Source organism: Tasmannia lanceolata, unplaced genomic scaffold (assembly GCF_043159265.1).
Source record: "Tasmannia lanceolata isolate RefF3 unplaced genomic scaffold, GAP_Taslan_0.1 ptg000037l, whole genome shotgun sequence".
Taxonomy (NCBI): Eukaryota; Viridiplantae; Streptophyta; class Magnoliopsida; order Canellales; family Winteraceae; genus Tasmannia; species Tasmannia lanceolata.
Window position 1 is genome coordinate 11,335,889 of NW_027518714.1, and position 27,303 is coordinate 11,363,191.

The 27,303-nt window shown below is 38.0% G+C and overlaps 1 protein-coding gene across 2 annotated transcripts; it reads left to right on the forward strand.

Annotated features, from left to right (window-relative positions):
• Window positions 1-631: 631 nt before the first annotated feature.
• On the forward strand, window positions 632-27,303 carry LOC143860195 (increased DNA methylation 1-like). 2 transcript variants are annotated; one of them, XM_077370756.1, is made up of 10 exons: window positions 632-875; window positions 1,432-1,534; window positions 1,644-4,976; window positions 6,356-6,479; window positions 9,998-10,083; window positions 21,756-21,997; window positions 23,726-23,812; window positions 25,818-25,917; window positions 26,527-26,731; window positions 26,929-27,303. In XM_077370756.1, exons 3-10 carry the CDS (start codon window positions 1,671-1,673, stop codon window positions 27,252-27,254), a joined length of 4,476 nt encoding a protein of 1,491 aa, XP_077226871.1. In that variant the 5' UTR covers window positions 632-875; window positions 1,432-1,534; window positions 1,644-1,670; the 3' UTR covers window positions 27,255-27,303. The 2 variants fall into 2 exon arrangements, with proteins under 2 accessions (XP_077226871.1, XP_077226872.1); XM_077370757.1 differs by lacking the exon at window positions 632-875 and adding an exon at window positions 980-1,234.

A 27,303-nucleotide genomic window follows, 5' to 3' on the forward strand; every position in this document is an offset into this window, starting at 1 on the left:
ATAACTTGAACCAGGGAAATTTTTTCCATAATATGACGAATGCTAAAACTGAAGGGCACCCTTCAAAAAACCAGCTACAAGGGCGCCCCCATTTCGCACCAAAGCTCACTTATAATGTCACTAAAAAATAAAAATTAAAGGAATAATAAATGCAAGTCGGTGAGATGGTCCAGTGGGGGTGCCCTTGTAGCTGGTTTTTGCGAAGGCAACCATCATTTTGCTTATGCACTGGAGATTTCACTGTGTTTGTGATGCTTATAACAAAGCTCTCCTAGAGAGCCGAGAGAAAGGAGAGTATGGAGGGTCCCGTGCACGGCAATTCTCAGCCGTGCATCCGAGGGACCATTCAATTGAACGCCTCTCTATCTTGAGAGAGGACCTCACCCTTTAAGAAGTAATCATAGAAACGATGAAAGATGTCGATATTAATCAGGCCAATGCCTATCTAATATGCATTTAAACCATGATATTTTACCTCCAACATGCTTACATTAAGATTGTTAAAAAAAATTAGAACAGGATATAATTTAATTAAAACAGCTGATTAAAAACTACCACTAATTAAAACCCTAGATGAGGGGTTTATGGAGTATTGCCACTCCCTCACAAAGTCACAAGTCGCATTCACAAGGAGGAGTTACAAAAATTTAAAATGGGCTTGTTATGGGCACGAAGAAGGAGACCATCACCTTGCAAACTTTTCATAAACCCAAAACTGTCCTTCCTTCCTTTCCTACATTGTATTAAGTATTTGGGAGGGTGCGTTTTAGGGTGGGGCGACCTGTTTTTTGTGTCCAGTACTACTGCCCTAGCTCTACTGTTGACCAACGCCACGTGCTGCACCAGCAACCAAACCCTAACCCTAAATTTCCAAGGTGAGTCGTAATCCTACTCCTTTCTTCTCTTGGAATTCCTTCATTTTGTTGTTGAAATTCATGGGATTTTTGCTTGTTTCTTGCATTACGGTTTGATTTGTGAGTTTTTTCGGGAGGGTTTATCCTTCTTAATGCCTGGTTTTGGGTAATTTCGAGCTTTGAGAAGAAGGGTTTCCCTATCTTACTCTCTGTCTCTGTTTGTGTGCTCGACTCTTTTTTTTATCTATCTCGTTCTATATGAAGGAATATAGGGTTTTTAATGGGAATTTGGGGGCTTGAATGGGGATTGGAAAATGGGAATATTAGGCAGAAATGTGAGATTTCTGGATGCCTTCTGTTGAGGTTAATAGGCATAGTGGGTAGGAATTTGCGAATGCACATAGATTAAAATTTTGATATCTCAATTATCTGTATTTCGTTCACATCTGCAGTATTAAAATTTTGATATCTCAATTATCTGTATTTCGTTCACATCTGCTGTATTATGGTGAGTGTTGTAGTTATCTAGATCCTTTTTTCAATTTTTTTTTTTTTTTTTTTTGCCCTTTTCTTTCAGGGTTTCTGGTTGTGGGGTTATTATCAACGCTTGAATGGCACAACCTGAGGGTATTTCACTAGACATGGCTTCAACGAGTGTGCATCTGTATCTGAATTCGAAGGTATAATTTTTGTTCAAAGGTATCATTTTTTTTGTGTAATGAAATTGCGTCATTTGGGATTTCATCTCACATCATGAGGGGCTTTGTTTGTTCAATTTTGCAACGATAGGTGTTCGAATAAATTGTGCGGACAAAGATGAAACCAGAGAGGACTTTTGCGGAGGGGGAGTCAATGAAGCTGTTATTTGGTGAAGAAATTGGTGGTTTGTGTGATGATGATTTCGAAGGATCGATCGAGGAGCGTTGCATTTTCATGCAGGTTTTCCATGGAAACAGTGCTGGAAATGTAAGTAAGGGATGCCTTGTTACAGGAGATATTGATTTTGAATCAGAAGATAGAAAACACACAAATGCATTATCCTATTCAAATTGTGAAAATTCGACTATAACGAGTCAGTCGTCCTTGAAAGATTCGTATGGGGAGGATGGGTGTTCTGTAAACAAGGGTATTGTATGTGTGGCGGAGTGTCCCAAAAGAATAAGTGAAGGAGTTAGTGGGCCAGAATATGTTCAGGAAAGTTATTCGTGTGTAGGACCGTTTGGTCATGACAGGGATGCTAAGCGAATGAAACTGTCGTTCGGAGAGTTTCCCAATCAGAAGAATAAAGACTCAATTTATGATATCAGTAAGGATTTGGTCCAATCCATTGGTGAAACAATAACATTCCACGTAGTCGAGTCTTCCAGTCTGGGCATTATATCAAGTTGTGTTCTACCTAAGCGACATGGAAAGGTGGAGGTTAGACGCAAGGACGACGAGGGTAAAGTTTCTAAAATTAAAACTGCAAGCCCTCTTGAAAGAAATATTAATAGAGTTACTGATGCTAAGGGCGTTAGACATGAGGAAAAAGATGGAAAAGCTTGTAAAACTAAAATACCGAGTCCACTTGAAAGAACTGTTAATCAAATTACTGAAGCTAAACCTATCTTATTGGCTGTTTCTCAGGAGAGGTTAGCTGAGCATTTGTTGACAGGTGCTGTCATTGTCACACCGCTTGAAGAGAATCCAGGATCCCTTATATACGGCGATGAAAGATCCCAGGGATCCGCTCCTTTGAAGTCGAATACAATTGATATAGCACAGTCAAACACTTGTATAAGGGATATCCGTCCCCGTCTCCGTTGGCATATCAATCAGATTTTTATGGCTGCAGGCTGGGGAATTGAGACGCGTAAAAAGAGTTCCAGGCCTCATCAAGTTACAGTTTATATATCTCCCTCACCCAAGAGAAGAGTGATCGGTTCATTCTCTAAAGCTTGGAGGTCATGCGGTGAGAGATTATTTGCAGCAAAGGACGAAAACGGCAGACTGTGGGTGGATTATATGGGTTTTTTGTGTGACCTATCCAATACCTTTGCGTACATTGAAAATGATATAAAACAAATGAAATCTTCTGTTTCACTTCGACATCGATGGAGTCTTCTCGATCCATTTGTGACTATGGTGTGGATTGATAGGAAAATTTGCATGCTGAGATCAGGAATGCCTGTGAAAGTTGTCAAAGGTGTATCGATTGGGTTGAACATGGAAAATGTTGTTGTTTTGGCACCTGAAAAGATGGTTTTGGACAAAAATCATCTTGTGGGAATCTTTGGGGATCAAATAGGCAGCTTGAATAAGAGTTCAGTGCCAGTTTGCGAGTCCGATAGCATATATGCACAAGTAGATACTTACCCGCACGACACTCCATTAGTTGCTGGACCTTTACTGATGATTGTTGAGGCGACTGAAAATGTCTGTAATAAGAAATATGGCGATGAAAGATTCTTCGATGAGCGTAATTGCACAAATGATGATTCTATACTTGGGTCTACATTGGAGGTATCAACTGGGAGGCTCTCTCAAGATGGAGAAGTGCTTAAAAGAAACCTTAAATGCACAAGAGAAGAGAACCCTCCTCGCTTTGATTTGAACATGGAAATCAATGAGATGGATATGCAGGACAAGGTAAATGAACAAGCCCGGGATATTATGTTACCTTCTGGACTTAATCAACAGTGCGAGCAATTGACTACTGAACAGCAGATGCCATATCGTCCACATGAGGACAATTTACACCATGAAATGGATGAGAACGAACTAGATGCTGTCAATGGAGTCACCAGTCAGCAAGAACAACGGTCTCCTGTTTGTTGGGATAGTACTACCAGAGACCACCAAGAAGAGCCCGTTTTCTCTGAAAAGGAAATGGGTTCTAATGGCTTGCAACCTTCTGAAGATCTTGAATTGGATAGTGGAACTCTCTCTGGAGCTTCAAAATTTGATATAGAGGGTACATCTGCTGTGACACCAGGAATTGGTTTGACGAGGGAGGTGCATAACAAGTCTAAAAAGATACATAAGAAGTCTAAAAGGTTGTCGGAAATTAAAGCAACCAAGTCACACATTGAGCATCAGAAAGCTGGTGTATCATCTATGCCTCAGAAGAATGAACCACAGAATATGAATTCCATTAATTTGGAGAGAGACCAAGAAGGTGTAACCTGTGGTCTTTACAAAAAAAGCCGGAAGCGCTATGAAGGTAGTAGAAGGAATGACAGTCCCAAAGCACCCCCTTCTGTCGGATCTTCCCAGTGTCAACGTGTATGCCCATTTAAATTTAAGAAGTCTCGGCGCAAGTCCGGAGATTGGAATGAAATTTTTGTGGCAGCTTATAGTGGAAAGAGCCCAACAAAGCCTAAATGTGAGAAAACTGATGAAGCCCCTTTATGTCATTCAAATGGTGAGTCTGTGGACCCTCGAACTAGCAGAAAAATTGCGAAGGTGAAAAAATCTGAAGTCCACAGTGAAAACGGACGAAAAAGACTGAATGGATGCCAGATTGATGATGATGATCTTCTGATTGCAGCTATCATAAAGAACAAAGATGTTAATTCCAACAGTAAACATTCTACTCTTACAACAAGGAATTCTCAACTGAAATTTGTTAGGAAGTTCAAGAGTCAAAGAGGGAGTCGCAAATTGCTTCTACGAAGTCCGGGTAAAGGTGGGACCCACTCCATAGATGGGAAGTGGCCTTCCTTTGGAGCTAGGACGGTACTGTCCTGGTTGATTGACACCGGTGTTGTATCTATGAATGATGTAATCCAGTACCGGAGCCCAAAGGGTGGTGCAATTGTAAAAGATGGCTGGGTTTCTAAGGGTGGAGTCCTCTGTAAGTGTTGCAACAAGATGCTATCTATTTCCGAGTTTAGGGTTCATGCTGGTTTTAAGCTATACCGGCCCTGTTTGAATCTTTTCCTGGAGTCTGGTAGACAATTCACCCTATGCCAGCTTCAAGCTTGGTCCGCCGAGTACAAGGCCAGGAAAGGTGCCACACGAGCAGAAGTTGAGGAAGTGGATCAAAATGATGACACTTGTGGACTTTGTGGCGATGGGGGTGAGTTGATATGTTGTGATAACTGCCCATCTACTTTTCATCAAGTGTGCTTGTCTGCAAAGGTTTGTCTTTTTGCCAAACTTGTACATTGTATGCAGTTGTATTCTTTAAATGCATTGTTTATCTCTCGAGTTCTGTTTAAATGACCACTGTTCTTCACTCCACCACTTGTCGTATATCTCCAAATATCTAAATATGCTATGTGATTGTCGATGAAAAAAATCGCGATATTAAGCAGGTCATATACCAGCTAAATTCTTTCATCTTGCCACATCATGGTTTTATCGTAGCATTCAATTAAAGAATGTGATCGTATGACTTGAACATTTCCAATTGAATACAGGTCGTACTCTGAGATCATTGGAGAGAGATGAATTCATGATTTGACTTCATGACATGAATATATTCCTAATAACACTAATAGTTGATGGTTTTGGTTTAGGGACTTAATTCCCGATCATATTGAATTTCTTTAGAAATAATGGCTTTATATCTGTCTCCTAAACCAAATTTAAGACCATAATTTTAAATTTCATTGAAACGCGAAAAGATCACAATGTTTCCATTTCCATCCCCCATAAACACATACCGCAATTGAAATGCGTATCGAAACCAAAACCGTAACTGTATCAGTGGTATGCTATAGCATCTATAATAATATGTGTTACATAATTATATTTCTATGTGTTGCATGTGAAATGTGGGTATGTACTATGTATTATGTATAAATGTTTATATAAATCACATGTGAAGTGTAGTATGTAGTGAAATATTAGACATGCTCGACAGTGCATGTCACTAGGTGTTTGATGTGTTAAACTATCATTGCTGTTTTTTGCTCATGTGAGGATTTTTGAGTGTGCATTTTTTGCCTTTTCTAGCATTTCCTGAAGTTTCATCTTAAATCTCTATCCTTTGCATATGTTTCCATACGGTTATGTAATTTTAAGGGATTTCTACAGAAATTTCCATCCGAAACCGACATGTTTCCATATCCATCCCTACCGAAATGCATACCGAAATTGAAACTGGAAACCTATAGGTTACATGCTGCTTTTGAGTTGAGTGCAATGCTGTAATTCTTTAATTCTTTTTAAAAAAAGGAAAAGATATAATACATTGCTACTTTCACCAAGCTATATATGGATATGAGAGGATAATGGTGACGGTATCATCTTCTCATGCTATCTTTAGTTCTGCACCCCAGAAAGCGGTGACTTGTGAACGTTAGTATGGCTGGAGATGATGAACTAGCCACTTGCAAATTACAGTATACATCATAAATTACTTAATCTGGTGATCCAATTACCTCACAAATTGGGCCAAGATATTCCCCACGGCCCACACTTGGGAGTTAGTTTTTGTCCCAAATTTTGTAGGGATGGCATGCTTGTTTATGCACAATCTCTTGATTTTTCCTAATATTGTTTCTTTATTTCAGGAGCTCCCTGAAGGCAGTTGGTACTGCTCAAACTGCACATGTGAAGTTTGTCAGGATGCGGTCAATGACAAAGATCCTTCAAGTTCCATGGCTGTATTAAAATGCTCTCAATGTGAACATAAGTGTAACTTTTTTCCCTTGTAACTTTTTTTGCTAGTATTTTATCATTTGAGCTGTATATACCTTGGGCGCCTTGTAGCTGCCCTAGTCCATTTCCTGGCTGGGAAGTGTGGTTGTGCTTCAAGCAAATTGTTAAAGAGTATGGACGAAGAATGCACAAACTGGTTTGTCAGTGATGAATCACGCGGAACACTTCATAATCTGAATTTTAAGTGTTGGAAATAACATAAACTGTCGGGTAGTGTGGGTAGAAAGCCAATGCAATCTGAATTGTTGGTGAAAATATAAGAACAAAATAGTGCCATTTATTAGATGAACACGGGATATGGACTTAGATTATACATGACAATAAAGGCTATCATTTTGAGTACCTTAACCAAAAAGGAGGAAAAAGTGCTCTGGAAGTGATTATTAGTTTTTGAGAAGGCAGAAACGTCCTAATGTCAGGATCATTTTGCCAACTTGATACCTGTATCACCTGTGCAAGTGAGAAAAGCCATCTTGCATTCAATTTGTGAAAATATTCCCTATATATTAGCATTGGTCTTCATTTGATGCGGTATGGATCTCATTGTACGTGCTAATGGCGGTGCGAGTGAGGTTGCTTTTTCTCACTTGTTGAACTGTCCCAACTTTTATAATTTATCAAATATCTTGAATGACCATTAAAAAAAATCAAATATCTTGAATGACAGTCACTACTTATATGGAGGATTGATCCTCCCTCCTCTCCAAATATCATTTGTGAAAGCTGGTCGATCAATCACTGCAGATTTTGAATCTCATTCATTCAGTCACCCCCCCCGCGCACGCACGCACGCGCACACACACACACACACACACACACACACACACACACCAAAAAAACATGTGACCCATCAACTTGCCCTAGTTGACTACAGGTTCTCATTTGAGCCTGAGTTTTTTCTCATGGAGCTGATAAATCTGCCCCTTTATATTCTGGGGATATCCGCTATTACTTGGTGGAAACGGTAACCGTTCTCTCTTGTCATATGCAACCACACCCAACAAGATCTGAGTTCAATTTCTCATCCATCTCTTAGTTTTTTCCTAATCAATGAAAAACCAGGGCTAGGTTATTTGGGATTTGGAGATCTTTTCCCCTCTTCTCTGCAGCTCCAATGGCGATGAGAAATTTCTACTACGAGATCAAAGGGGTGAAAGTGAAGGAGTTTCCCTCTCATCTGAAGCAGATGTTCTGAATCAATTACATAAAGAAAGTGATCAACAGGGGCTTTGATTGAGCTTCTCTTCCATGTCTGCTTCGGCAGCATGATCTCATACCTCGTCGCTCTCCTCGAGGAGCGTCGCCACCTCAAGTACCAGCAGCACTCCAAGGAGCACGGAAGCCACTGATTTGTCTGTGGTTGAATAGTTTGGATCAATCTAGGATTGATTTATTTTCTCCCAAGTTTTGCAGAAATGCAAAATAACAGATACAATAGCATACTTTACTGTTTGGCAGCATTCACCTTCTCCACCACCACCCCCTTCTTTCTTGTTTCCAAAAAAACCCAATGAGAACACGCACAAACCCATGGAAGAAGAAGTAATGAAAGAGGAAGGACAGAATTAAAAATGCCCTGATGAGTAACCAAAACCTAGAAGATGGTAGGAATTTCAATGATGGTAATGGTGATGTGGAGGTAGTTATCTGGGCTCATTCGATCGAAAATGCCAGCTCAATGAGCATCTCTGATAAAAAACGGGAAAAGAGGAGGTGAAGAGCCAGCCGAGCCGTATTGTACGTGGGGCCCACATGGGAGAGGGAAAAGATAAAGGAAGAGAAAAAACCGGTTCTTGCCCTTCATAGTTGGTGTCACAGAATTAAAAGGGGCAGATTTGTCAGCTCCCTTTTTCTTATCTAATCTGCCAAGAATACCTCGACTCGCCCAATTGACTGTTTCAACCATTGATAGGCCTGAGCCGACTCACTTCTACCTTGGCCGAGTTCTTGTCCGGGTCCGAGTTTGTAAACACTGATTCATTCATTTTTTTACTAAAACGATCTTATGTTTATGATGACGGCATAAAATGGTAATAGTTGATCATTGCGCTTTGTGTGTTGAGTCAGGGGAATCAATGGACCACATATTCATTCATTGTTGAGTGGCCAGGGAGGTATGGAGTGGAATCTTAACGAGGTTTGGGATCTCTTGGGTTTTCCCCTCCAATCTTCCAGATTTGCTTGTTGGTTGGTCCTTCGCCCCTTGGAAGAGAAAGGGGAGAGTTCTTTGGTCTCTTTGCTTAACAACTTTATGGGTTCTATGGAAGGAGAGAAATGCTAGGGTTTTTGAGGGAGTAGCAAAGTCGTCTTACTCACTATTCATCAAAGTCATAGCATTGACAATAGCTTGGGCCAGAAGCACCCCTCTCTTTCGGTTTCTATCGTCTTATGATTTATGGGAAGGTTGGAGGGAGATATGTCTTGGTGTGGAGTGCAGGACCTCTGTTGTGCAAGCTTGGCAACCCCCTCTAGTTGGGTTTTTGAAATTGAATTTTGATGGATCTAGCTTAGGTAATCCAGGTCCAGGAGGTATAGGAGGTGTTCTAAGAGATCAAAGTGGTGAAGTCATTTGGGCTTTTTCAGGGCCTATTGGGATTGTTGACTCAAGTGAAGCTGAGGTAAGAGCCGTGCACCAAGGGATTCTTCGGTTAGAAAGGGAGATCTTGATCGTGTAATTGTGGAGGGGGATTCTCTAAATACCATCCGGTGGCTTCGGGGTTCTACGATTCCTCCTTGGAGGTTTGCACAATTTTTTGATGAGATTGCAGACTATGTTGTCAGGTCCTCCATCTTTTTCAATCATGTTAAAAGATCAGCAAATAGTACTGCTGATCATTTGACTAGGGCGGGAGTAGATAGGTTGGCCTTGGAGTGGGGTTTGAATTTTTGCCTCCTTCATTAGTCCATTTCTTCGTATTTTTTCTTTGCTCGTTGTTCTTTGCTTGTATTGCTTCTTTTGGGTTGACTCTATCTGTCGTCCTTTTGTTCCTTAATAAAATTTCGCCACCATTCAAAAAAAATAAAAAATGAAGTGGTCCAGAATGTTTTCGCTTTTATTTCTGACATCATGTTTGTGCACTTCAATCATACACAACATAAACTTTATTCTTGACAGAATGAAGGAAAAGCTACTGATGTTGGCACTACCATGTTTTGATAATTGCGCAAACTCAACTTAGTCTTTTTTTTTGAATTGGTTTATGAGAGCTTTTTGGGAAATGTAATAACTTTTGACAGCCGTTTAAATAATAAAAGACTAGATGAGTTTGTGCAATATCAAAACACGATAATGCCAATGTCAATTGCCTTTTTTTAATGTTATCCTAAATTTATTCTGAAGTTTTGTTGCACAAATTCCCTGCTATGAATCATTCTCGACTCGCTAATTTTTGGGCACTCCCGAGGACACATAAGATGGGTTGCCCGGTAAACTTAATGTTTTGGTCTTGAATTTCTGCCATATTTGCTTCCTGATACTTTGTTGTCATTAACAGATCACAAGGCGTGCATAACTGAAGATGGCATGGATAAAGGAGAACTGGTCTCTGACATGTGGTTTTGTGGAGGAAACTGTCATGGGGTATGCTTTTTCAATGGCTGTTGAATACTTTGTTTTTTTTTAATGGTTCTTTTAAATATTTTGTTTTATGGCTAGTTTAGATTGAATAGAGGGATCTGGCTTAGACTAAAAAATCATTTTACTTTTGGTTTAAATTTGATTTTAAAGATGAACTTGATATGTGATCATTCCACACCATATTTATCATATATTATTTTTGAGTAACAGAAATTATTCAACAGTGAAAAGAGGGTCAGGATGACTCAAATGAAACCATATTTATTATGTATTATTTTTGAGGTGCAACAGAAATTATTCAAAAACAAAAAGGTACAAGAGGGTCAGGATGGCCCAAATGAAACAAAAAGAGAAAAAAAAGGATAAGGAAAACAGAAGCCCTATACGTAAGGGATAGTAATACTATCAACGTCTTTCCTAGAGAGACCATTTGCCATGTCGTTTGTACTGTGCAGAATATGAGAGAAATTATTCAAAAACAAAAAGGTACAGGAGGGTCAGGATGGCCCAAATGAAACGAAAAGAGAAAAAATAGGATAAGGAAAACAGAAGCCCTATACGTAAGGGATAGTATTACTATCAACGTCTTTGCTAGAGAGACCATTTGCCATGTCATTTGTACTATGCAGAATATGAGAAAAAGATGGGGAGAGCTCTCTATACAAGATTTTCTAGATGAAGTTGGCTAATCTCCAATGTGCCGAGTTCTTTTTTTAGGCCTTGCTATTATATTAGGCAAATAACCTTCAAACAAAGATTACGAGTAGAATCCACCATAAAAATATGAAGCCTCCTCAAGCAACACTCAGACTTTTGCTTCACTGGAGTCCGTAATCCCAATCTGGCAGGAGAATTATTATAAGGATTTGCTATTGAAAAAATTATAAGGATTCATCGCTGTTCATCTGTAATTGCTCATATTCCTAGTCAATGCTGAGAAAACCCATGAGACTTCAAAGAAATAAAAAATGAAAGAAAATACATTAAATGTCATCTTTTGATGGATAAAGAATTAAAGACATAATTTATTGATCCCACCCCCACCACCACCACACACACTCACACCCACATTTTACAAGTGAGGTCCAATTCCTCGATTTGATTGTTGAGGCATGAAACACTCAACTTCTTCGTGTTTTCTTTCCTTCCAATTGTTGAGATACTTAAATCTTCTGAATTTTTTCTCTTCCTTCCCCGGAGGAATCCCGTTTATGCTTCTTTAGTCTCTCTGCAATGGTACTTGGAATCTCAAATAAGGACATGAAATAATCTGCTAGCGTGGTGAGAGAGCCTTCGCTAAAGGAAATCCGCTCACCCAAAGATTGGCCATTATTTTGTATGGCTGATTTCTTTCCATCCTTTTCAGTGTCGCCGGCCAAAGTGGTGTCCACACCATGAGGTTAATGGATATATGATGTAGATAGTTTGTTTTGCAGATTTTCTAAGAGAATTTGTGCGTCCTATTTCACCAACCATTTTTATGAGAGAGGCTTCGATGAGGGTTATCTGCCTCACCCAATGAGGCCATTAATACACAAACACAGATATATATATATATATATATATATATATATATATATATATATATATATATATATATATATATGAGGAAAGTGAAGCTTCACCGCCGGTGTAGCTAACTTAGCTACACCGCCGGCTTAAAATACAATGGGCCCACATTGTTTTGGTGATCCAAAGAATTCATTTGATTGGCCCTCACATAGATAGGGTGTCCACCAAAAATCAGCTCCATAGGATCATCCCAACCCTACGATTTGTGGAGGCAAAAATGAACGTGTAAAAACCTTCAAAAATTTGTCCATTTTTGCCTCCACAGTTTGAAGGGTTGGGATGATCCTATGGAGCTGATTTTTGGTGGACACCCTATCTATGTGAGGGCCAATCAAATGAATGGTTTGGATCACCAAAACAATGTGGGCCCATTGTATTTTAAGCCGGCGGTGTAGCTAAGTTAGCTACACCGGCGGTGTAGCTTCACTTTCCTCTATATATATATATATATATTTGAATTGCCAATTTCTTTCCATCCTTATCTACACCAGGAGGCAGACAAATATATGTTACAGGAAGTTTGTCTTACGGATTTGGCAGGAGAATTCTTGCCTCTTGCTTCAATTTTATAGAGAAATCCCTTTTTACTCATGAGTGGATTTTGTGTGGGGTTGTGTTTTGCGGTCTTCACGGCTCGCGAAACTGAAGAGTATCTATAAAGGTTCCATCTTGCCAAGATGAGACTGGATGGTCATTTTAGGGAGATCATGGTCAGGGATGTTGACATGACTATCCCTAACATCCCATGACTAGTGTGGACACGAGTGCTGAATTATGTGGCAGTATGCGTGCAACATTACTTGGGCCTTTTCAGTGGAGTCTTCTTGCCCACGCTTTGGAATGATTGCATGTGAAAATTAAAATGGTAATATGTCTGCACATGAGGATCCTACAATGGAGCTCCTCACATTTCGAAGTCCAAATTGTTTGTGGATCCAATGGATGTGAGGAATATTTCGACATGTGGAATATCAGCTCGGCTTGAAGGGAAATTTGGTCTTTTTTGATGAAGAATTTGAGACCACATGAAATGAAAGTTCAAACAAAGATTAGGGGAGGGCAAACAAAAGGAGTTATCCCAGGTGATGAATGTGTTTGTTGATTGCATTATAGTGAGAAAAGATGATTTTTCAAGAGTGGATGGTTGATTTGAGCCTGGATGTGGGGGGGGGGGGGAGCCTGGATGTGGGGGGGGGGGGGGGGGCCAGGGGAAGGGATGTAGGACCGGGAAGGGAAATAGAAGAAAGGGGAGAGAAAGAGGATAAAGACGAAGAAGAAGAAGAAGAGAAGATTAGAAGTAGAAGAGAAGAATTTAGGGAGTAGAAGAAGAATAGGAGAAGAGAGGGAAGAAGAGTAGAAGAGAAGTGGAAGAATACAGGAAGAAAGAAATCTGGGGGAGAAGCTTTCAATTCAATTAATCATCCAAAAGTTAATAATCCCTAATACATGAGGCCTATATATAGGCAATGGAACTAAAATTCTATGGGAAATAAAATCCCTAAAAATAACATGGAAAACAAAATCCTAGAGACTAAATAACATGTAAATAAATCCTACTATCTGCATTGGGGGGGAGGGGGAGGCGGAGGAGCGCTTCCTAGTGTGAGACTGTCCCTCTTGTCATGGTTTAAGATTTCGGTCGAATCCGACATGTACCCGGCACGAAATGCAACAGATTCGTGTCATTGCATCTTTTTATCAAAATTTTAACAATTTTGGACCCATATTTGTTTTGTTTCAGTCATGTTGACCGAAACAATGCAAATCCATGCAAATAATTCAAGAAATTGATCAAAATTCCAACATTTTGACTGAAAGATAAAAAACATTTTTGACAACTATAAATTGACAAACAGATATTCAGAGGAGATTTTGTGAAAAATGACAGAAATGTCAATGTATATGATTTAGTAAATTTGAAAAAGAAAAACAAGTTATCGAGGTTGCCGGTCATTGTTGGCGGCCATGGTTGTGTGGACATGAGTTGCTGTTGCTGCTGCTGCCATTCGTGTGAGGAAGGGCCACTATCACTGTTTGCATGATAAATCGACGAGGAGCTGAAGAGACGAAGAAGAGGTAGGTCGATTCAAAAAAGAAATCATGTGCTTATATATATATATATATATATATATATATATATATATATATATATATATATATATATATATATATTTGAAGCGTAAACCATGTGCTTTTATATTAAAACCCTTGTTAAAGTATAAAAGATTACATAACACCATCTCCAACAGCTTAAGCTTTTGGAGTAACTGGTAGTTTCACATGGTATCAGAGCAAAAGCCCCGAGTTCAAACCTCCCTGTTAGTAAAGATCCACATGCAATGGCCAACCCAAAAGTGGGGCCACATGTGCCACGTGTAGGCCAACCTAAAAAAAAAGAGGGGCCACACGTGAGGGGGAGTATTAAAGCATAAAAGATTAAATAATGCCATCTCCAACTGCTTAAGCTTTTGGAGTATCTGGTTGTTTCACAACCCTAAAAACCCTAACCCTATAATTGGGTTTTGATTATCCTTTTTTTTTATCACATAGCGAGGCTGCAAAATTTTTGTTTTCAGAATGTGCGAGATCAATATGGTTGCTTCTCATATATTGGCCTTACAAGGGATACAGGGTGCATGTAGCTGAGATCATGACCGTTGATCTTGTATAGCATCACGAGGCGACTCGGTCTTGGACCTCTTCCAAACGGACATCCCATGTGTAAGATCAAGAATAGAGAAAATCAATGAACCGCATTCTTGGCAAAACCCAAAATTTGGCTTGATGGATCAATGGCCTAGGGTCATCTGATCAGGGTGATATCAACGTCATTTGGCTGGCCTTATTGTGTCTATTGGGATCAACAGATCCAATCACGTAAAGAACATTGCAAAAATTTGATATTTAAACAAAAAAGTTTAAATCTATATGTGAGACCAATGTAGTTCCTTCTCATATATGGGTCCGACGGGGAGTTTGTAGAGCACCATGAGGCGATTCAATTGCTCTTGATCTCTTCTAGAATGGAAATCTCATGCTTAAGGCCAATATACATTTACCATTAAAAAAAAGGCCAGTATACATTTCTTGTACCCCACTGTTGATGAGCACTCCCAATTCCCCATGATATCTATATTTATTTAAATATATTGCTATACATTTGAATTTCCTCTTAGCTATTAAATACCTTATATCTATATAGATTATTGGAAAAGTTTGGTGGCCAAATAGGTCATTTATAACCTTATGAATTTGAATATGCCTCTAGCTATTAATTACTTTATATATATAATATATACACACACACACACACACAGAGGTAGGGGCAGACCGAAAACAACTTGGGTAGAAACAATGAGGAAAGACTTGATAGCTAGGAACATAACAGAGAACATGACCTTGGATAGGATAGAATGGAAGAAAATGATCCACGTAGAAGAACCCAACTAGAGCCATGATTAGAGCCGGGTAGATTCCTTTCATCTTCTTCATGAAATTTTTTCTAAAGGATTCATTTAGCCGACCCCTACTAGTTTGGGACAAAGGCTTTGTTGAGTTGAGTATATATATATGAGAAAAACGTTGGTGCGCTTAAGTGGTTATAATGCCTCCCATTCGTTTAAATGTTTGGGTCCCACATACAGGAACCAATGGGAGGCGTTATAACCACTTTAGCGGATCAGAAAAATGGTGTGCTTAAGCGCACCGCACCAACACTTCTCTCTCTCTGTATATATATATATATATATATATACAGAGAGAGAGAGAGAGAGAGAGAGAGAGAGAGAGAGAGAGAGAGAGAGAGAGAGAGAGAGAGAGAGAGAGAGAGAGAGAGACCATATAATTGAAAATTTGGGATTGCTATGTAGGCCATTTTTTGGTGCGCCTGCCCCTCCTTCCCTCCACACGGAAAAAAAACATTTAAAACCTTATAAATATGAATTTCCTTTAACTATTAAATACCTTATAACCGATGATTTGTGGACACGGATATGAGAGTCGCATGTTGACACGGAGTGTCGGACACGGCAAGCTTCCAAAATTTAGAAACGGGGACATGGCTAAAATAGAAAGTACATATAATCATGATTTGTTGACACATATTCATCATTAATGTTTCGAGTTTTGACACGGATACGGGGTATCTGACATGGCAACCCCTAAAAATTTAAAAATAGTAGCACCCTCATACACATACATACGTGTAAAGTTATTGACACTTCTTGCAGTACATTTAAAAGTGTCTAAAGGAGTGTGGACACGTGTGGACAGGGTGTCGTGTCGGACACGACCCGGACACGACACAACACGTGTGTTGGCAATAAATTCAAAATGTCGGCCAAATCATCGCTTATAATGGTAAATTAGTCTATACCATTAAATATCTTGTGTGAATTTCTCCGTAGCTATTAAATACCTTATATTAATATATGTATATTTCTTTACGTTTCTATCTAAATAAATTAACAATCTTAATTAAATTTCTCCATAGCTATTAAATACCTTGTAGATGTATATTTCTTTATCTATCTTATTAAATATCTTATGTGAATTTCTCCATAGCTATTAAATAGGGTGGAAACCTTATAAATATAAAGTTTCTTTTAACTAATCGATACCTTATAAACCTTATAAAGTAAATTAATGCACCGTTAAATATCCTATACATCATATATAAATTTCTTCTTTAGCTATTTCTTTTTTAAATGGTAATTTCTTCTTTAACTATTAAATACATATATCTTTTCAATGTATGATAGGAAGATTTGGGTGGCCTCCTAAGTCATGTAAAACTTTATAATTTGAATTTCATCTCATCTCTACCCTATATCTATATGGTGTATATTTGGAAATTTTGGGTGCCCTAATGTCATTTAAAAACTTATAAATTGAATTTCCTCAACTATTAAATACCTTATCTAAGTGGTCGTATAAGGGGAAAAGTTTGGCAAATTAAGTTTGGTGGCCCACTGAGTCATTTAAAACCTTATAAATTTTAATTTCTTAGCTATTTTTGTGGTTAGGTTAGTTGGGATTGAACCTCCGACCTCAGGGTTGAAGAACATAGTCTTTACCAATTGAGCTAGAGTCTCAACGTCTAATCTCTTCTTAGCTATTAAATACATTATATGTATAAAATATACAGTTGGAAAATTTGGAAGTCATTTAAAACCTTATAAATTTGAATTTCCTCTTAGCTATTAAGTAGCTTGTATCTATATAACATATAATTGAAAATTTTCGGTGGCCCATTAGGACATTTTGGGTGCTTCTATGTCATATAAAACATTCTAAATATAAAGTGTCCCTTGACTATTACTTACCTTTTAAAGGTAAATTAATTCATACCATTAAATATCTAATGGAAATTTCTCTGTAGCTATTAATTACATTATATATGTAAATTTCTTTATCTATCTATTTGTCTAATTAAATATCTTATGTGAATTTCTCCATAGCTATTTAATACTTTATAAATGTAAATTTCTTTATTTCTCATAGATATAAAGTTTCCTTTAACTATTACATACCTTATATAGGTAACTTAATTTATACAATTAAATATCAAGCTAAGGCCAATGAAAGAAGATCCAGATCCTGATTCTGAGATCGATTCGGGCAGGAAGTAAATCTATTTATTTCCCATTTTGATAGGAAAAGCCAAGAGGATAGAATAGGCTAGGATGAGCCGATGAACTCTTGCTAGGGATTGAACCAGAGACAGGCTGACCCCTTGTTCGACCACTTTCCCCCAGTTATAGCAACAAACTTATTGATTTGTTGCCATTAAAAAAAAACAATTGATGTGTAACCAAGGCATGATGTGAAGTTGGCTCGGTTTGCCAAACAACAATACCGAAACAAATTGAAAGATCGGTGCTGGGCTTGGTCCCTGCCTATGGAAAGGAAAAAGAATTTCATGTTCTTCCTTTCGGGAATGGAGTATTAGGGAAGTTCAATGGATTTCTGCGTTCTCTAGACCTCAGGGAAAAACATGGAAAAGGCTCGAATGGTACGATCATTCCGTCACCCCAAAATGAAGGGGGTGATTCGTAGTTCTTGGTCTATGAGGATGCGTTGTTAGGTGCTCCTTTTTTCCATTGAGGCCGAGCCTAATGATATAAAGTTCCTTTAATTATTAAATACCTTTTAAACGTAAGTTAATTAATACAAATAAATATCTTCTACATTTCACATAAATTTTAGATTTAATTTATACGATTAAATATAAAGCTTCCTTTGGATATTAAATACATACATCTATACAATGTAAAATAGGAAAATTTGGTGCCCCCTAAGTCATTTAAAACTTTATAATTTGAATTTCCTCTCATCTATACCCTATATCTATATCTATATAGTACATAATTGGAAAATTTGGGTGCCCCCTCTAATGCCATTTAAATCCTTATCAATTGATTTTTCTCTTAGTTATTAAATACCTTATCTATGCAGCCATACAATTTAGAAAAGTTTGATGACCCACTAGTTCATTTAAAACCTTATAAATTTTAATTTTCTCCTAGCTATTAAAACCTTATAGCCATCAAATGTAACTTCCTCTTTTGTTAATACTTTAAGTTTTCTCAGTATGAATCCAAGGATTTTTTGCACAATAATCAGAAAACTTTGACTCGAACACCCCCAAAAGTCATATATTTTTTTCGAATAGGTAAAACTAATAGAAAGCAAAGGGAGATTAATGCCATAGAAGCAAAAAAGGGGTGGAGTGACGCAATCTCACCGAAATAAGAACACAAGAAAAACTATAAAGCAGATATCATACGCCAAGTCTTCCACCCTAAAAAATGCCGTAGATCTCTCTAACGATATTTCTAAATCTTCAAGGGGTAGACTTCATATGAAGCACCAAATAGTGTTGAGCAGATCTCCTTCCACCCACAACTTTGAACATAGATTAGGAAAATCAGTCTGACATTTGATATTGTGCGAACTTCTGTGTCCGCAACATCACAATCTCCGCTCGGGCCTGCATAGGATAAAATACCGTAACAGTATAAATTACAGCATAGTGATGTCAACACATGTAGAAAAGTCTCTCTCTCTCTCTCTCTCTATATATATATATATATATATATATATATATATATAAGAGGAAAAGGATTTTACGCTCGAACGTTCCAAGCTTATGGTACGCTCGAGTGCCCAATCACATGTGGGCCCACTTTGTTAGGATGATCCAAAGCATTCATTTGAAAGGCCCTTACATAGATGGGATGTGTATCAAAAATCAGCTCCATACGATCATCCTAACACATCCATTTGTGGAGGTCAAAATGGACACACACTGTTTGTCCACAAATCTGCCCATTTTTGCCCTCCACTTTTGGAGGGGTTAGGATGATTCAATGGAGCTGATTTTTGGTACACATCCCATCTATGTGAGGGCCTTTCAAATGAATGCTTTAGATCATCCTAACAAAGATTGGGCACTCGAGCGTACCATAAGCTTGGTACGCTCGAGCGTACAATCCTTTTCCTCATATATATATATATATATATATATATATATATATATAGGGAAATGATATCTGTGCCAAGGTGTTTCGATAAACAATTGTTTGTCTTGTAGTGTTTAAAGAGCTTTTTGAGAACCGTAATATCCTCTGAAATCCCTTTAAATACTACACGACAAACAAGTTGAGCGCTTGCTTATCGAAACACCTTGGCGCAGATATCATTTCCTTATATATATATATATATATATATATATATATATTCATATGCATGTGTGTGTACGCGTGCGTATATTATGTGGCCTATGATACCTTGATGATTCAGATAGTAGGCCAATAAGTGGCATATTTGCCCATTAGGATTTATTTCCTTGTTATTTAGTTTCTAGGATTATTATTTACATGTTATTTAGTTTCTAGGATTTTATTTTCCATGTTATTTAGATTTAGGGCTTTTATTTACTCTCCATGGAATTTTATTTTAGTTGCCTATAAATAGGCCTCATGTATTAGAGATTTTAAGTTTGGATGATTAATAAAGATTGATTGGCTTCTCCCCTCTACAGGTTCTTCTCCTTCCTCTATTCCTCCTCTTCTTCTCCTATTCTCCCCCATATTTCTTCTTCTATTCTATTCTTTCCCTATTCTTCTTCTATTCTTCTCCTCTCCTTCTCTTCTTTCCCTATTCTTCTATTATTTTCCTCTTCTTCTCTTTTCTCCCCTTTCTTCTATTTCTCTTCCTAGTCCTACATCAAATTTGGTATCAGAGCCTAAGATCTAAGAAAAAAAATCACTAGAGCAAATATCCAAATCGCCGATGATCCCTTTGCAGATTTTTCATTCAACACCATCTCCAAACCAAAACCAGATTTTCAGCCCCACCACACCCCTTTGCAATTCCATATTTTAGCCCCTTTCCCTAAACCCTAACAGAACCCACAACACCATAAAAAATATACCCAAATCAGTCCCCATATAAACCCCTGATAACCCTAGCCTTTTCTTCCCTACACCATCATACCCTCTTCCATACTCCCATCCCCTCTTTGTCCGAACCCAACCCAAGACCTTCAAACTGCAAAAAGACCAAACCTAATATCAGCGGCACTTCTCTGCACTTTAATCTCTCCATTCATCCTTAGTTCTAGGTGATTAAGCTTCAGCCGAAACAGCCCCAATGGCCCCATAAAGCCTCTTTCTTCTATTTCTCTTCCCGGTCGTACATCACCTAATACAAATACTAATACAGACAGACACATGAGCAGTGATACATATCAGCATTTCCTAATTCTAGGACATGGATATGGATAACGGTAACTCTATATAGGACACAAGACGTGTATAAATATAATAATATATAGCACAAACCTTAAATGATGAAACCAATAATAAATTGAAAATATCATCTACAAACTCACATACTCAAAATTATACTTACTAGTATGCAATTCGAAGAGAGTAAAAAATTACAGTTCTTTTGACCAATAGAAGTTTCCATGAAGTATCTGTTTGTGAGTATTGGATAAACTCACACTCGACTTACTAATACTCCTAATTGCTTGTCAATGCATTTCCGACATGGTACTCATCTTTTTCTTAATTCATAAGTGTTATTGTTTTGTGGAGAGGTTTGCAAGCTCTAATTAAAATCTTGTAGAACCTTTTCTCAGATGTTAGCATTGGTGGTGCTTGACTTAATGGTATCAACTTCTATTTTCCATGGTGTAGAAGCATTCTTAATTTTACAATACCATTCCTCTGATTTTGAAAGAAATGGAAGGGGCACACAAAAGTACTAAAATGGAAGGAGTAGTTCCTACAAGAAAAAAAAAGACAACAATGACTTCATAAGGCCTTAGCTTTGTGTTGTAGACGTGGCTTTTGTTTTTAATAAATATCTATGATTTAGCCAACATTTTGGATTTACTGATATCATGTGCCTCAACGCTAACACGCGTTTCAACATGCGTCGATACTCCCTTCGTTACTAAGTGTCAGACTTGATGTGGGCGTGTCGACATTTTTTTTTGTACCATGTCACGTCTGAAATACAATTTTATTATTGAAGATTATGTTTATCTCCTCTTTTATAGTAACTTTTTTTTTAATTAATAACTCTTCTTTAATAATTATTTGTTTCTATCTTCCCACCCTCTCTCTTCTGAAACCTAAAACCTAAACATACTCTCCTTTCAATATTGTGTTTAGCTCCTATTGGTGCCTCTTTCCCATTTGCTTTTTGGAGAATGAAGAGAACTAGGTTAGATTGATGAATGCATTGCAATTTGATTATTTGCTGTTTATTTTACACTCGCAATTGCTTAATCCTACGATTTATTAGTATTTTAAATGAATACACATTTTACACTCGCAATTGCAAATTTTGATTGATAATCAATAATTTTATATGTACATGTGTAAGGGCGTGCCCACGTTTCTAGATTTTTAGCGGTCGCCGTTGTCGGACACCTCTTATACGTGTCCGCTTATCATAGACAAATATTATTTTTTATGTGTATTTGGTTGTTTCCTTGACGTCTGTGTTAATATTTTGCGTGAATTGTGCTGTTATGACTTTGTTATGCTTCTTTTTCTTGAGACAATTTGATTCACTGGTGTTAGCAGATTTACGCAGGTCTATGTTCTCGTGTTGGAGTCTTGAACCACACTTCTGATGGCTTTTCCTGGACACTTCTGAAATGTATTCATGGTAACCAAAAAGTTCACTCTGCTAAAAAATTTGCACTAATGGCAGAATGCAACACAAAATTAGCTGTGGCCCTTACTATTATGGAGGAATGTTTTGTCCCCATGGTGGATACAAGAACATGCATTGACATGATACCTCATGTCTTATACAACTGGGAGTGAGTACCTTCCTCTGAATCATTTATATCATGGTTGAATTGTGAATAGGAGTTCTAAACTGAAGGTGCCCTCGCAAAAAAGGGATGAAAGGGCTCCCCCATTGGTTGTAAATCACCAAAGTGCATTAAATGGGATGAAAAGTCCAAGAACATTAAATGCACTCTGGTGATTTACAACCAATGGGGGCTCCCTTTCATCCCCATTTTTTTTTCAAGGGTGCCCTTCAGTTTAGAATTCCTCTTGTGAATAGACTGTTCATTCAAAAATTAACGTTTCCTTTGATGGAAGTTAAAGTTGGATGATATTCCCACGCCCGATCCTCAACAACCGCATGGCCTTCGTTCTTGTTTTGTGTGGTAGGACCAGCTGGGGTAACACCAGTTGTGGAATATTTGTTCACAGCAAGCAATGAATAGCAAAGCAGAACTGACCTATAAATTAAAAGTCTCAAAACCATTGCATTCATAATCTTATACAAGTGATCTCTTTGCTCAACAACTAATGAGTAAGGGCGTTTTTCCCCAGAGACAAGGCCATGCATTAAACCGTAAAATTCTAAAATTTCAAAAACTGCAAAACACAACATCCTAAGAACCCCACCAGACATAAAGCCCTAACACTCCCACACCCAAATCTTGAAACTACAAAATCCAAAAACACTAAAAGCCCAAAACACTAAACCATGAAAACCCTAACTTTATCTTATCCTATCCAAAATCACTCCTTTCCTTCAATGGATTTGTCTCCCAAGACTGGCTAAACCAAAAAATGACATAAAAATCTTAACAAACACCTCAGATCCATCTTCAAAGAAAGACATCTCACCTGTTAACAAGAAGCTTGTAGTCTTAGAGATCGCTACTGGTGTCGATGGGCTCAAATTTGGAGGTAGTTCTAGCATCGTCAGGATGTGAGACCTTCAGGGAATCACTCTCGACGTTGTGGGGCATTCGGGAGAAAACACCGAGAAGATTAGGGTTCAACACCATACCGAATAAGAAGATTAGGGTTTGGCACCATGCTGACCAATCTGTAATTCTGAAGAATGCTACCTTCTCATCCCATTTGATTTCATCATTATCCAATAAACAAACACGTGACATAAAAAAAATGAATTAGATCTGTGTTGCAGAGAAAAAAGAGGGAAATGGGAGAGTAAAAATCTAGAAAGGAAAATGTACCGCCCAGAACCTCCTACCACACAAAAAGAAAACAGAGGTCATGTGGTTATTGAGGATAAGGCGTGGGAATATCATTCCCTAAGTTGAATGGTATACAATTTTCCACTATTAAACCACCCAATCAGCTTGTTTAATCTCCTTTAGTATTTTCAAGGCCATATAGATTTGAGAAATATACTGCCATGCATGGTTAGAAGTCTGCCTCAGGTGCTGTGTTCACTGCAACTCAACAACTCAACTCAAACTAAGTCTTTGTCCCAAACTAGTTGGGCTCTGTTCACTGCAAATGGAAGAAAAATATTCTCTTAGTTCTCTCTTAAATGAACCACTTCTTTCAATGTAGTTTAAAATAGAATTTTTACATAATAGCCTTTCCACTGTTCTTTTACCCTTCATGGTTCCTAACTATCTCTTAAGAATGTTAAGGAACTTCTAATAAATTGTACACCAGATGTTTTCTGATTTTAGTTTTGTTCCTTGTTGCCTCCCTCTTTTTTAATTGTGACTATTGATATGCTGTTTCATTGTTGTCCATGTGATTTTCAGATCAAATTTCCCGCGTTTAAATTTTCAAGGTTTTTACACGGTTGTCTTGGAGAAAGGTGATGAAATTATTTCTGTAGCATCTATCAGGTACCAATTTATTGTGCCAGGGATTTCTTTAGATTTGGATTTATGAATTAATGCCTGGGAATATTTTATACCACTTAAGTCTCAATTCTTGATATTTGTGCATGTTGCATCCTTAATTTTCGTGGGTTTGAATATTTATTCACACAAAAGGAGGGATTTTTAATATAAAGTGTCACTGAACATTTATTTGACACTAGATATTGATCTAGGGATAGGGCCGTGTGTAACTTTTCTATGGTTTTCTGCATGAGAATTAAGTGTTCTCATGTTTTTAGTGAAATGTGGTTATATTGTTTAGAGAAATCGTCTCAATATTTGTTTGCTAATATATGAAGGGCAGTGATAAATGGACCCCCATCTCTCTCTCTCTCTCTCTCTCTCAGCACTGCCCTACATGGGGGTCGATTTATCACCGCCCTTTATGAATTGATAAATCTGGTTTAATGTTTGATAGTTTTTAGTATGCAATTAGTCTGTTGATTACCTCTACTTATAAGAGAAGTGCTATCCCGCATGTCAAGCATGTTGCACGTACTGACCTATTGTCACGGTTCAACTCACTCAAAAACAAAATTCGTTTGATAGAGGGGCTGTCCGTGATGGCCTAGCACCAAGCTAGTCAAGCCAAACAAGTTTTCACACACAAATAACAAGCAACAATCAAAGAACACACAACCACACACAACACAAGAGACTTTTTAACGTTGTTCGGCCAAATCTCTGCCTACTCCACGGATTTACAATTGCAATAGTACAATTACAAGGAAACTCTCACAGTTGCCTAAGATTGCCTATGCCTTGGGCGTTTTTGCCCATGAGTGCCTATTACATTCAAACTTTGCACAATCCATGTGCTTAGTTACAAACCAATACAAAGCCACCATGTGGCACAAACAACTACCCACAATGTGAGCATAATAGCCACAAACAACAGCCTTCATTTGAATATAACCGTTGCCACTCTTTTTCAAAAACACCCTAGTGTTGCCCAAGTGACGCCCAAGAGCGCCCAGGTTTGTCTTGTAACCGTTCCCGCCATTTGCAACCAAGCCAATTTGTTGCCAAATGTCCGGTGCCCACTGGTGCCTTGGTTTTGCTTGCACCCACCAATGAGTGCACACCAAATCTGGTGCCTACGAATGGTGCCAAACCAGCGCCCACAACCAGTCCAGTGCCCACAACCAGTCCAGTGCCTAACCAGTTCAATGCCCGACCAGTCCAGTGCCTAACCAGTTCAATGCCCGACCAGTCCAGTGCCTAACCAGTGTCCACAACCAGTCCAGTGCCTAACCAGTGCCCACAACCAGTCTAGTGCAAGATGAGCATAGCCCATGCCTATGCCCCTTATGCCATGCCAAAGCCTTGGTCCCATGGCCTTCTTCCCACCTTGATTTTCTCAGTGCACATTGGCAAGGGTGCAAGGTGTCACCACAAGCCAATGTGTGCCAACACTTTAAGGGGCTGACACCTATCTACCCAGACATGTGAACAGAGTTACATCACGGTAATTTTCCAAAATCTCCCATACCATGAGATAAAACACAAAACATGTGCAAATAATGAGATAAAACACCATATAACCTGATTAGATTTACATTTGGAGACAGAATTATAGTAAATTTATAATACCATCTGTAATATGTATGTACTGAAAATTATAAATTGCAAGCATTCAACATTACCTATCAAAAAGCATCATAGTTAGTTTGAAGAGAGGGAGATGTATTAAAACATGATAGTCATTTTGGGCCACAGAAGTTTCCATGAAGTATCTTATCTTTTCTTATTTGGAAGATTTACCATTTTTTACCATTAAAAAAAAAGATTTACCATTTTTCGCAAGCACTTCTTTGGAAGTCGTCATACTTAATATATGCCTAGATAATAGAGTCCATTTTCATTGTTCTCATTGTCTAATTCATGTATGAAAAGTAGAAAAAGATGTACTCGAATGTTGGTATGTTTTTTTCAGCGTACTTGGAATAAAGCCCTCATTGTTGTGCAGGGTGCATGGAGTAACAGTGGCGGAGTTGCCTCTTATTGCAACTTGCAGCGAACATCGCCGCCAAGGAATGTGTCGACGTCTCATGAATGCAATTGAAGAGGTATCTCAGTTACATGGAATATATATTGTGTGCTTGGGTTTCTTTTCCATAATGGGTTAGCCATGTACACACTAGTCAGACCAATAGGTATGGATGTATCTTTGACAGAGTGATAACTTACTCAAATGTTATGTGGTCTTTTGGCCATCCCCAATGCCAATCAACATATTTATTGGGCTCATACTCAACAACTCAACAAAGCATTTCCCAACTGTTATTGGATCTTACAAGAAATGGTTTTTACCAGTGTCCTGAAACTTTCGTGGTCAACTCATAAGTAGGCTGACTTGACTCATTTTGGCCCTTAACAAAACACCTTGTGTATAAACTCAGACAAGTTTTTCATAGATCTCTTCTGAGCCAATGAAACCTCCCACATTCTAGCCTGTTTTGTTGACACGATTGTCAACAAATGAGGATGTTTTGGTGCTTTTTGTGTATTACAAATATCTTTTGATTCTCTAGTTTGCATCTGGCACGATGTATTTTCATTTTGTGCGTTTAGACTTGCAGACATCTGGTAAGTTTTCTTGTGCTTTCCCACAAATTACTTTTTGATCATTTTTTACTATTTTTTTAATTTTTTTTTTTGCCTTTTGTGGGTGGCAGATGTTGAAATCCTTCAAGGTGAAAAAGTTGGTACTATCTGCAATTCCAACTTTAGTGGATACATGGACTTATGGATTTGGGTTTAAACTAATGGAAGATAAAGAGAAAGAACAGTTAAGTAACATTAACTTGATGTTGTTTCCTGGAACAACCTTGATGACAAAGGACTTATATGGAGATGGGGTTATTGAAACTGAAAAAGCTGGTGAGCAGTTCTTTTCATCCTTGGCTCTATTTCTCTAGCATTGATTATCTTTTAGTATGTACTAATCTGTTCCCTACATTGGTGGGAAGGAATACCTGATCCTAAACTTAGGCCAGGGTTTGGAATTGCTACAAATTGTTAAAAAAAAAAAAAAAAAAAATTAAATTCTTTGAGTTCTTTATTTTTTGGCATTGCAGGATTTGATGACAAATCCATGAGAACAGTTGGATTTACGGAAGAGCTCGCTGGAAATAGTTGTATTGATGGCATTGATTTGGAAGGAAGAAAACCTGTGCACCAAAAATGCAGGAATCTGCAGTCAGAAGAAAATGGTGATAATCAGCACATACATTTTACCAAGCCATTCTCTGGAGAATCTAGTTTGTTACCAATGGAAAATGTTTCTAATGCTGGATGTTATAGTGCTGGATTAGGGACCTTGGATATATGTGATGGGAATGATCTTGGAAAAGAGGACATTCAAATTTTAGTAAGAGAAGATACCTCAAGCAAGGCTTATTAGTTTCTTATTTTTGTTTTACTTCTATCTTCTTTCTGTTTTTTTTCCCATT